The sequence below is a fragment of the Motacilla alba genome, chromosome 28 (assembly GCF_015832195.1).
Source record: "Motacilla alba alba isolate MOTALB_02 chromosome 28, Motacilla_alba_V1.0_pri, whole genome shotgun sequence".
NCBI lineage: Eukaryota > Metazoa > Chordata > Aves > Passeriformes > Motacillidae > Motacilla > Motacilla alba.
The window spans coordinates 979,411-990,789 of record NC_052043.1 but is presented as its reverse complement, the minus strand read 5'-3'; the positions used below and the strand labels follow the sequence as shown (position 1 = coordinate 990,789).

The window sequence follows — 11,379 nt, the reverse complement described above, 5'->3', positions numbered from 1 at the left end:
GACATCCAGGGAACAGGGGGCACCAGAAGGTCACAGAGATAAGGCCGGTGGAGACTGTGTGGTGTCTTGGGTGCTAAAAGGGCAATTTCCAGTGCTCAGAGCCGAGCTCGGTGTGCTGGGAGTGACCGGAGCATCCCCTCTGCTCGGGGCTGTGTCTGCCTGGGAGCCACCCCTGCTCCCTGCTGCCAGGGCTCCCTGCTCCCTGCTGCCCGGGCTCCCTGCTCCCTGCTGCCACGGCTGCCCTGCTCCCTGCTGCCACGGCTGCCCTGCTCCCTGCTGCCAGGGCTCCCTGCTCCCTGCTGCCACGGCTGCCCTGCTCCCTGCTGCCCGGGCTCTCTGCTCCCTGCTGCCACGGCTGCCCTGCTGCCAGGGCTCTGCTTTGGGCCCTGAGGGGATGTGGGGGTGCAGAGGAGCACGTGTGGGTGTCTGCTGGGGGTGGGATCTCACCAAATCATGGAATGGTTGGGGTTTGGAGAGGCCTTAAAGCTCATCCAGTCCCATCCCTGCCATGGGCTGGGACACCTTCCACTGTCCCAGATTGCTCCAAGCCCCGTCCAGCCTGGCCTTGGGCACTGCCAGGCATGGGGCAGCGTGTGCCAGGGCCTCCCCACCTCCCAGGGAGGGGATATTCCCAATATCCCATCTAACCCTGCCCTCTGGAGGGGGAAGCCATTCTCCTTTGTCCATGCAAACCCAGGAGCTGCTGGGCCAGCGATGCCAGGGGACAGAGAGCACAAACCCCAGGTCACAGAGAGCCACCACCACCTGGGGCCAAAGCCAGCTGTCCCCAGGGCTCCTCCTGTCACTGTCACCACCAGAACAAGCTCACGGAGCTCCCAGGCCACACAGTGAGTTTATTTAAATAACTCATCAGGGCTACAGAGGTTGCTAAAACGAACATCACTCAGTCAAGGGCGTGGAAAAGGGATGAAATCCCAGGGGAGCTTTGGATGACCACCAAGGACAGCGTTGGAGCTGCCAGGTGGCACCACTGCAGGTGGGTGGTTGGGTGTTGGGTGGTTCCAGGGATCCAGGGATGGAGCGGCTCCCCCCAGCTCCCTCCCAGCCCTCCGCCAGGTGAGGAGGGATCCTCCTGGCCTCAGGGATTTGTCTTTGAGGACACCTAAGCCCAGGCAGAAGCACCTTCCTGCCTGAGGCAGCACAAGTCTGGGCCAGGATTTGCTCCCACCCCGTTGTGGAGCTGCTGGAAGTTCCACGGCGTTCCACAGCCCTCCAGTTACGGGGTCTCAGAACTGTTCCCCCCAACACCGTCCCACCTGCTCAGAGACACCTCAGAGGTGCTTCACACCGCGAGTCTTTGGTTCAGTTTCCCCGCTGAGGGACACGACAGAGTTCAAGGCAGAGAGTCCCAATCCCTGGACTCTGAGCCGAAGGCACTTGGTGGGCAAAGGAAATCAAACTGTACAGCAGGGGCCTGAAGTCCCAGGAGGCCCTGGAGAGGGCTCAGCCCAGCGCGGGGAGGGGTTTGCAGACCCTGGGCAAGGGGGACACAAAGTCAACAGGTTCAGTCTCTGGGAGAAACGAGGAGAACACGAGTGAGCACTGCAGAGGAGGAGGAGGAGGGCACGGCGAGCCCGGTGAAGGTCGAAGCAGACGCGGCATCTTCGGCCGGGCGGGAGGCAGAGTCCGTCCAGCTGCCAGGAGCCCGCCCTCAGATGCTGTCCTCCTCCAGCATCTTGTTGACCCCCTCGCAGATCCTCTTGAGGTGGGTGCGGTAGGGCTCGGCCGGGCCGTACAGCGCCGACAGGAACTCGTAGTCCGCAAAGTGGTTGAAGACGTGGTTGATGCGCGAGTGCGACTTGGCCGTCAGGTGCCCGTTGACCGCCTGGTGCAGCAGGTCCCGGCACTCGGTCAGGACGCTGGACATGACCCTGCGGTCGAAGGTGAAGTCTATCTGGTGGAAGCTGACGGCCGTCATGGCCAAGGTGTGCACCTTCTTGCGGAACCGCTCCATGACCAGCAGCTCCTCGGGGCTGAACTGCCCGTTGCGGTAGAGGACCCCCAGCTTCATCACGATCTTGATGAGGTTCTTGATGATCTTCTGGGCCTCCTTGCGGTTGTGGGTGTACTCCTTGGTGGCCCGGTACAGCTCGTCCAGGATCTCGCTGCTGGTGTCGTCGATGAAGGCGTTGGCGATGGTCTTGGTGGCCATTTTGCTCAGGAGCTTCTTCTGGGCCTGCAGGGCCAAGTTCTTGGTGCTGAAGGTGTCCATCTCTGCGGGGGAAGAGGCACACACGGATCAGTCCCCGCTCTGCATCCATCCCCATCTCACCTGGGCTGCTGGAGTGTCCCAGTCCACGGCCGGGGATGTGTTTGAGGCCAGGCTGGATCCCTGAACAACCTAGGACAGTGGAAGGTGTCCCTGCCCATGGCAGAGGAGGGACTGGATGAGCTTTAAGGTCCTTTCCCACCCAAACCATTCCACGATTCTGTGATTCCTCACCTCCCCACGCAGATTTCTGGCAGGAGAAAGCATCTCCAGGCAATGGCAAGACTGAGGGAGCCCCTGGGTGCCGGGGCAGGTGGGAGCTGAGCTCACCCCCCAGCTCTGGTTGGTGGGATCAGTTACAGGGTGTTCCCACCTTCCTTTTCCCAAACTCCGTGGAGAGGTTGCAGCCGGCGAGGTGTCCCTACCTGAGCACGGCCCGTGCCCCTCCATCCCCGTGTCCCTCCTGTGACCGACGCCTCCCGGTGCAGGAAGGGCTCTTGCCCCATCGTTTGAACATTTTTCCTTCCTTAAAACCTGACTCATTTCCTGCAGGGTGAGCTGGGGACAGCCCAGGTGGCAGCTGAGTCACCCTCCGATGCCATGTGCCACATGTGGCCGCGGCCGGGGCGGCACAGCCGGTTTGCAGCACCCAGCAGGGGCTGGGAGCCCTTTTCCCTGGCACGGCTCACCCTGGAACACCCACACAAGCTGGGACTTGTTGTGCTGCTGCCCCAGCCTCCTCCAGAGGTGAATAATTCACCCAGACAGGAACCTCGGCTCCAGCCCCGTCCCACATCCCGGCGGGACCAAATCCATCCCCTCGGGCAGAGCGCGGCTTTAAACGCTGCTGGGAGCGATGCGAACGCCGCCGACCCTGGAGAGGCGTCCTGGCCTGGGAACCCGCAGAGCTACAAATCACACGGAGGGGAGAACAGCAGCAAAACAAGCAGGATGGATGGGCAGAGCTGGGAGCTGCTCCTGCAGGAGCCTGCACGTGGCACGGGCAGCCTGGCAGAGCGGGAGGGGATGGGACCAGCCTATAAATACACCCCAGGGAGGGGAGAGGAGATATTACAGCTGAAGGATGCTGCTGGAGTGAGGATGGATGGGGATAAATTGCTCATGGATAGGGAACAGGTTTAGGTTTGATGTTAAGAAGGAATTCCCTGAGAGGGAGCTGAGGCCCTGGCACAGGGTGCCCAGAGCAGCTGTGGCTGTCCCTGGATCCCTGGCAGTGCCCAAGGCCAGGCTGGAGCAGCCCGGGGTAGTGGAAGGTGTGGAAGGGGTGGGAGGAGATGAGCTTTTGCTCTTTTTCCAACCCAAACCACTCCACGACTCTGGGCTTCTGTCACAGAACTGAGTCTGTCCCCATCACAGGCAGCTCTGTCATTCCTCCCTGGCCAAGCTGGAAGTCCCAGAGCCCTGCGGGGATCCCCAGTGCTGCTCCCAGCACTCTGCAGCACACAGCAGGCTCGCGGGAGCAGATCCCAGCTGCTCAGGGATGCCCTGCTGTGGCCAAGGCTCCCCAGCCAGGGATGCCAGGATGATGGTGCTGAGCCCCAGCTCCCTGAGCACCTCCCAGCCACCAGCTCCCGAACCCGAGGGCAGCCCAGGCTCCGTGGGGGTGAGAATTCTGGGAGCAGTGATGGAGACATCACCTGCGGGGTTATTTACAGCCCTCAGGACAAACAAGGAGGTTTGGAAGCATTTCCTACCGTGGCAAAACATTGATTTTTGTCAGCCTGAGCCTCAGGCTGAGGCTCTCACACTTAATAAGACAAAAATGACAACGCAGAGCGTGGCAGCTCCTGGGTCAGGCTCGTGGAATTCCAACGGCTGCATGCAGGAGGTGCTGCCCGAGCAGAGCCCGGAGGGAGGGATGGGTGGGATGGGCAGAGGCAGCTCCATCTCCTGTGCCCCGGCTGCGAGGGGACTCACTTCACCCGTGCCAGGCATCCTGTCCGGAAGCAGCAGGGCTTTGCTGTGGTGTTGACAGCCTGGAATTTCCCTCCCAGGCCTGTGGGGTGCCCTGGGAACGGTGCCTGGGTAAATAGGAATTCCCACACCCGAGCTCTGCCTTGGGTGACCACAGACACAAAGCGAGCGCAAACTCCACCTCCAGAGCACATGAAAAATAGGAAGTGCCAAGTCCTGCGAGCTGCCCACGGCTCCCAAATGCCAGCTGGAATAATGGATCGACCCTCTGCTCCCCACAGCAGACAACACCCTGCCCACAGCCCTCCCCTGCTCCGGGAGCAGGAGCATCGCTCCAGGGGGGAAACTGAGGCACGAAGCATTACTGGGGGGGTCTAAGCACCCCAAAAGGGGTATGGGCGGGTATGGGGATCCCAAAAACGCAACCAGCTCCCTCTCCAGTGCCCAGGGGTGGCTTTATAGGCTGCTTCCTGCAAACCCCAGGGAAACCCAGGCTCACCTCCTGCTGGCTCCCGCTGCAGCGGGACGGCTCCCCCGGCACCCTGCACAGCACACCGGGCCCTCCAGGAGTTGCTGACTCAGCAGCAGCAGCAGATTTCACCGGAATGAGCCGTTTTCCTGCCGGGAAGGGCCCCAGGACCCCATTGTTCAGAGGGGCTGGCTGCTATCAGCCCACAGAAGAGTCGAGCCTTGCCCCGAGCAGCCAACCGGAGCCTGAAATAACCCACTCCACTTCCTTCCTGTCGCTGAAGTTTCCAGCCCAGCTCAGGGCTCCCCACCACCCCCTTCTTCTTTTTTCATGAAAACGCCCTAAAAAACAGCTGCTTCTTCCTCCGAGGGGGAGCAGCCCAGTGCTCGGGTTCCTCCCTGCTCCGGAAGAGTGCGGCAGGGCTGTGGTCCCAACGGTGGCTTTGGGGACAGGTACAGCCCTTTCGTGGAGGGTTTCCACCCATTTTGGAGGTTTCTGGGGGAGTCTGGCAGCCCTGAGCTGTGGTGTGAGGGTTGGGGTGTCCTGAGTGAGGACACAGAGGACTGTCACAGTCTGTCACAGGACGGACGTGGTCCCCTGGGGACAGACACGTGCCGTGCCCATCTCCGGTTTGGCATTCACCCCACTGGGCTTGCACCTCACCCAACACCCGGCTGTGACCTGATTTCCCAAAAAAAGCCTCTGCCACACCACTGAGGGCACAAGCATCAGCCATCAACCATCATCAGACAGCTCCTGTGTGAGGGGGGGGACAAGACCTGCCACCCTACGGCACCACAGCAGAGCTGCCGAGTGACAACCCAGCAGTGATATCACCCCAGTTGTCATTTTTACCTGCTCCAAAGGTCCCTCTTCCCGCCTGTCCCTTTCACCTGGCTCCCACCAGCAGCTCCATGGGCTCGGGCCCCCGAGCCCCCCCAGTTTCCTTGGCAGCAGGTGAATATTTCATGCAGGAAAGGAGAAGCACTTAATGAATTCATGGAGCAGCGCAGAGGGGGAGGCTGCACAAAGCTCCAGCTCCGAGCAGAGGCACCTCTGCCTCCTTTTCCTCCTCCTCTCCCTCCTCCACCTTCCCGCGGCGTCCATAGTAACTTGGATTGTCCTGCTCCAAGTTTCCTCCAGCATGGAAACGTGGTTTCCCAACAGGATAAACACTGAATAGTGGCGATCTCCCTGGATTTCCCTCCCGCTGCTATGGGAAACACCCCTGCTCTGCCCCCCGGCATTCCCAGTCCCCCCGAATCCGTGGCTAAATGCCAAGCGGGTGGGTGGCGTCCCGCTGCTCTGCTCTCCATCCCCCGGCATCGCTTTCCCCCTGCTCCAACCCCTATTAATTAATTAAACCCTCCTGGATTACAGGAGCCGGCTCGGTAACCTGAGAGCCCCAGCAGCGCCTCCAGCCTGTCCCCCACCCTCCGTGCCCCCCGCAGCTGCCAGGCCCCCGTTACCGGCGCCGCGGGAGCCGAGGAAGAGGAGCGGGAGGAAGGAGCAGGACGGGGCCGGCCCTCGCAGGTTGCCATGGGCGCGCAGAGCAGCCGGAGGCGCTGCCCGGGCTCGTGTGTGCCCAGCGGGGCGAGGCCGGGAGGAGGCACTGAGCAAACAGCTCGCCCCAGGAAAAGCTCCCTTCTTGGCACGGCCGGGGGAAGCCGCGGCCGGAGCGGGGAGCGGGGAGCGGGGAGCGGGGACGCTGCGGGGACCGGGGACGCTGCGGGGACCGGGGATGCTGCGGGGACCGGGAACGCTGCGGGGACCGGGAACGCTGCGGGGACCGGGAGTGCTGCGGGGACCGGGGATGCTGCGGGGACCGGGAATTCTGCGGGGACCGGGAACTCTGAGGGGACCGGGAACGCTGCAGGGACCGGGAGTTCTGCGGGGACCGGGAGTGCTGCCGGGACCGGGAGTGCTGCGGGGATCGGGGATGCTGCGGGGACCGGGAGTGCTGCGGGGACCGGGGATGCTGCGGGGACCGGGAACTCTGCGGGGACCGGGAAAGTTGCGGGGACCGGGAACGCTGCGGGGCACCACCGCAGCCGGTGCTCCCCCCTGCCCTGCTCGCTGCCGGTGCCCGTGCCAGCGCTGGTGCCAAGCTCTTGGCGTGTCCCCATCGCCGTCCCCTCCGCCCCTGGCAGCGCGGTCTGAGCTCCTCCATCCCAAAATCTCCTTCCCGCCGGGAGGGTGGCCTCGCTGGGCTGCATATGCAGCCATGGGAAGGAGACGGGTTTTGGTTTTGCCTGGGAAGGCTGATCTGCCCTGGCAGCTCCGACGTGTCTGTGCAAGGAGCCGAGCCGCCCATCCGAGGGGGCTCCGGCCGTGCCAACCCCGGGCGTGGGTGGGGAATGCCCGCCAGAGCTTCCCGTGGGAATGGGACCCTGGAGCCACGCGGAGGGGTGCTCAGGGGTGCTCACCCCACGCGGGCCGGGGGGGGATCCTGGGGGATGATTTGAGTGGCACCAAAGAATTCCCCCTGGGATTATTGTGCCCCGGGGGAGGAGGCAGCTGCCAAATTGGAGAGGAGGAGGAGGAGGAGGAGAAGGAGGAGGAATGGAGGTTATTTAAAGGAGAGAAGGAGGAAGAAGAGGATTATTTTATGGAGGGGAGGAGGAAGAGGAGGAAGAAAGGGGGATTTTATGGAGAAAAGGCAGAGGAAGAGGAGGAGGAAGGGGGTTATTTTACAGAGAGGAGGAAGGGGGGGTTATTTTGGAGCATCTGTCTCGCCTTCCATTTCCTCCTTTTCTTTCTCCAGCTGCCATCAAGCTGCTCTCTCTGGCAGCAACTTCCTTTCTCCTTCACTCGGAGCAGACGGAGACTTATGGGGAAGTAGAAAACAGAGGCTGGGAGGGGGGAAACTGAGGCCAAAGCACCATCCGTCCGTCTGTCTGGCTGCGGAAGGGGCCAGGGCACATCACATGCTTCCTGCCCCGGGATCAGGAGGACAAAGTCGCTCTGGGAGGGAGGAAAACTCCACGGGACAATTCGGATCCAATGCTGGGCCTGGGGTCAGCAAAGAACGGCCCAAACCCTTCCGTGCCCCGGGGAAGATCGCTCAGAGCTGGGAGTTTTACACCCGGCTCGTGGCCCGGGAGGGATCCGGCCTCTCCGGAGGGATCAGCCTTTCCAGGAATCGAGGAATTTCATCCTCTGGAGCGCAGGGCTGGGAGGAGGGACAGGCGATGCTCGAAGCCAAGTGCTGCCATGGGGCACCCGGCCCTGCCCTGGCACCTGGGGCCGTGCCAGCCCCACGGGGGTGGCTCCGGTGCCTCCTCCCGGCTCCCGTTATCCGGCACCCACCGGGCCCAGCGCCCTGTCCAGCCCCATCCATTTCCCTTGAATCTGGGGGGAAATCGCCCTTGCCCCGTGTTTTATCCACCTGGAAGAGCCGAGGCGCATCCAGGAGCTGCCGGGGCAGATCCGGCCCTGCCCGCCCCGCAGCTCCGGGCCCTGCCCGCCCCGCAGCTCCGGGCTCTGTCCGCCCCGCAGCTCCGGGCCCTGCCCGCCCCGCACCTCCGGCCCTGCCCGCCCCGCACCTCCGGGCTCTGCCCGCCCCGCACCTCCGGGCTCTGCCCGCCCCGCAGCTCCGGCCCTCCCGGCTCCCCAACCCTTCCTCTCCCCCGGGGCTCCCGAGGGCCGGGGGCTGGGCTGGCCGTCGGTGCCCGGTGGCACCGGGCAGAGGGGGCACACACGGATGATTCCCCGGCTGGGGGACGAGAGGCTTCGCCCCCCAGTGCAAGCACGAAACGGGCCGGTACCGAGCGCCCCCGCCCCCACGGACCGGGGAAGATGGGAGGAACCCGTGAGGAACTGGGAGGGTACCGGGAGGTACCGGGGGAACCGGCCCTTACCTGCAGCCCGCCTCGGGGGAGAGCGGCGCTGGCACCGGGACCGGGGCTTCTCCGGTGCCCCCGGCGGGACGGGACGGGGCGGGACGGGGCCGGACGGGGCGGGGCCAGGCGAGGGTCCCGCTTCCCCGGCGCCTCTCCCTGCCCGGAGGGCCCCCGCAGGCGCTACCAGCGCCCGGTCCCCGATGCCGGTGCCCGGTGACAATGTCCGGTGTTCGGTCTTCGATGCCCAGTGGCAGTCCCGGTGTCCGATGTTCGGTTCCCGGTTCCCGGTGCCGGTTCCCCTGTCTGTTTCCCAATTCCCGATGCTGGTTCCCGGTGGCCGGTGGCCGGTGCCGGTTCCCGGTGTTAGATTCTCGGTGTCCGGTTCCCAATGCCCGGTGCCCAGTGTCCGGTTGCCGGTGCCGGTTCCCGGTGCCGATTCCCAGTACCGGTTCCCCGCTGTCAGTGTCCGGTTCCCGGTGCCGCTTCCCGGCTCTCAGTGTCGGGTTCCCGGTGCCGCTTCCCGGCTCTCAGTGTCCGGTTCCCGGTGCCGGTTCCCTGTGCCGGTTTCCGGCTCTCGGTGCCGGGTTCCCGGTGCCGGTTCGCGGCTCTCAGTGTCGGGTTCCCGGTGCCGGTTCGCTGCTCCCGGTGCCGGGTTCCGGGTGCCGCTTCCGGGCTCTCAGTGTCCGGTTCCCGGTGCCGGTTCCCGGCTCTCGGTGCCGGTTCCCGGTGCCGGTTCGCGGTTCCCGGTGCCGGTTCCCGGCGGGTCGGGGCCTCCCGCCCGCGCTCGCCGCCGAGTCCCGCGCGGGGCCGGGAGCGGCGGGGGCGTGGCCGGGGGGCGTGTCCCGCGGAGGACGCCAGCCAATGGCGACGCGGGGCTTGCTACGAAGCAGCCAATGGGAGCGCGAGGACGGGGCGTGGGCGGGACCGGGGCGGGCGCGTCCCCGTGGGTCCCGCGCGCGTGGGCCGGTCCCGGTAACGCGCGCGGGGCGGGCTCAGGGCCCCCCGGGACACGGGGGGGGACGGGGACACCGGTGGGCGGCGGGGACACGGGGGGGGCGGGTGACGGGGACACGGGGCGGGGACGGGGACACCGGTGGGTGAGCGCATCACGCGTGGGAGCGGCGCGGGACGCCGGGCGGGCGGCGCGGCGCCGGTGAGCCGGGGCTGAGGAGGGCGCTGCTGGACCGGGCGGAGCGGGGGCAGCGCCGCGGGTCCGGCAAAGCTCCCCCTCCTCCGCATACCGCGGCTCGCGAGGGGATGGGACACCCGTGGGAAAAGGGGAGGGCGCGGGGGCTGCCGCGCTGCCGGCCGAGAGCAGCGTGCACGGGAGGGTTTGGGCCCGGGGGTCGTGGCTGTCAGTTCATCCCGGTGCTGGGGACCCCCCGACATCCCGGAGCTCCCCAGCACTGGGAGGATCGGAGCATCCTTCCTCTTCCTCCTCCCGGCTCCGCGGGAACGAGGCGCGGCACGGGATCCTAATTCCCAGAGGTGGCATTAAACAGATTAAAGGTGGGATTTAGAGCGGATTAAAGTCTGGATTAACGGGAGCCTTGACTTGAGTCTTGGTCTCACGCAGCGGCTGGGAAGCGAACCCCAGATCCTCGGCAGCCCCCCCGGCCCTGCTGCCCCCCGCCCACGGCAGTGCCCGACACCCCCGGGGCATCGCCCCCACCCCGATATCCCCGAGGATTTGCTCTGGTCCCAGGTCGTGCCGGAGCAGCCGGAGCAGCTGTTGCCGCACTTCCGAACGGTTGTGGCACCAGCCTGCCCGGCATAAATCACCCTCCGGGCTCCTCCGGTCCCGGTGGCCGCCAGGAGCCTGGTCCTGTGTCCCCGTTACTGCCCTGTTCTGCACTGCCACCGCTGTCCTGCCCCGCGTCCCCATTGCTGTCCTGTGTCAAAGCCATTTCCCCATCCCGTGTCCCCACTGCTGCCCCATCCCGTGTCCCCATCCCGTGTCCCCACTGCTGCCCTGTCCTGCCCCCCCCCCCCCGCTGTCCCATGCCACATCCCCATCGCTGGGACACCCCCGCAGTTTCCACCTCGCTCCGGCTGGTGCTGAAGGTGTTTTGGAGGGTGACGGGATGGGGTGGCCGTGTGGGGTGCGCCCAGCGCGCAGATCCCACAATTCCCAACTCGGGAAGGGTCTCGGGAATGTCCCCACGTCTCGCAGAGCTCCGCACCTCCCTCCAGCCCTGGAGCAGCGGCTGGGGGACGCTTGGCTGGGGTCACTCGGGGGGAGCCCCCACAAATCCGTGTCCCTGCCGGCTGGATGGAGCAGCCACCGCGGATCAGCGGGGATGGGAGCTGGCGCCGCATGAAAACAGGGAATAAAAAAGAGAGGCAGCAGGATCTGGGCCAGCTCCGAGCGGCCTCTCCCCCCGTCCCTCCTCTCCTTTCAGGGAAATGAAATGGGGCTTTGCAGCCGCTGCTCTCCGGCCCGCCGAGCATCGCCCGTCCTGGGGGACGCTGCAGGGCTCATCCTCCTCCCTCTGCCGCTGCACATCCCACCCGGACCCCCGGAGAGCTCCAGGAGCTCCAGTCCCGGCTGCTCCCCTCCGGCCGGGCGCGGGGGCTGCGCTGCGGGCAGGGGGAGCATCCCCGGGGAGGCAGAGCCTGAATAATTCAGGAGAGCTCGGCGAGCGAAAGAGGATCCGCTGCCCGCCGGGGCAGTGCTGGGGAGGGCTCGCTGACCGCCCCGAACCCCGGTGTCACTGTGCCAGGCCACCTCAGGGCTCCATCAGCCACCAGGGCAGGCTGCTGCTGGCCCGTCCCGGCTCCAGGAGGACCCAGCGCCTCGTTTGGCAGAGCCGGTGGCCGCGCAGGGGGACAGATGGGGACAGGGCGTCCCCAACACCCACCCGTGCCCGTGGTGGCACACGCAGCTCCTGGGACAGGGGATG

At 65.6% G+C, this 11,379-nt stretch overlaps 1 protein-coding gene across 2 annotated transcripts; it reads right to left on the bottom strand.

The window, feature by feature from the left end:
* Nucleotides 1-834: 834 nt before the first annotated feature.
* TNFAIP8L1 (TNF alpha induced protein 8 like 1) lies at nucleotides 835-8,624 on the bottom strand. 2 transcript variants are annotated; one of them, XM_038163641.1, is made up of 2 exons: nucleotides 8,495-8,624; nucleotides 835-2,235 (listed from the first exon to the last, which is right to left on the bottom strand). In XM_038163641.1, exon 2 carries the CDS (start codon nucleotides 2,231-2,233, stop codon nucleotides 1,673-1,675), a length of 561 nt encoding a protein of 186 aa, XP_038019569.1. In that variant the 5' UTR covers nucleotides 2,234-2,235; nucleotides 8,495-8,624; the 3' UTR covers nucleotides 835-1,672. The 2 variants fall into 2 exon arrangements, with proteins under 2 accessions (XP_038019569.1, XP_038019568.1); XM_038163640.1 differs by lacking the exon at nucleotides 8,495-8,624 and adding an exon at nucleotides 4,665-5,951.
* Between the last annotated feature and the right edge of the window lie 2,755 nt (nucleotides 8,625-11,379).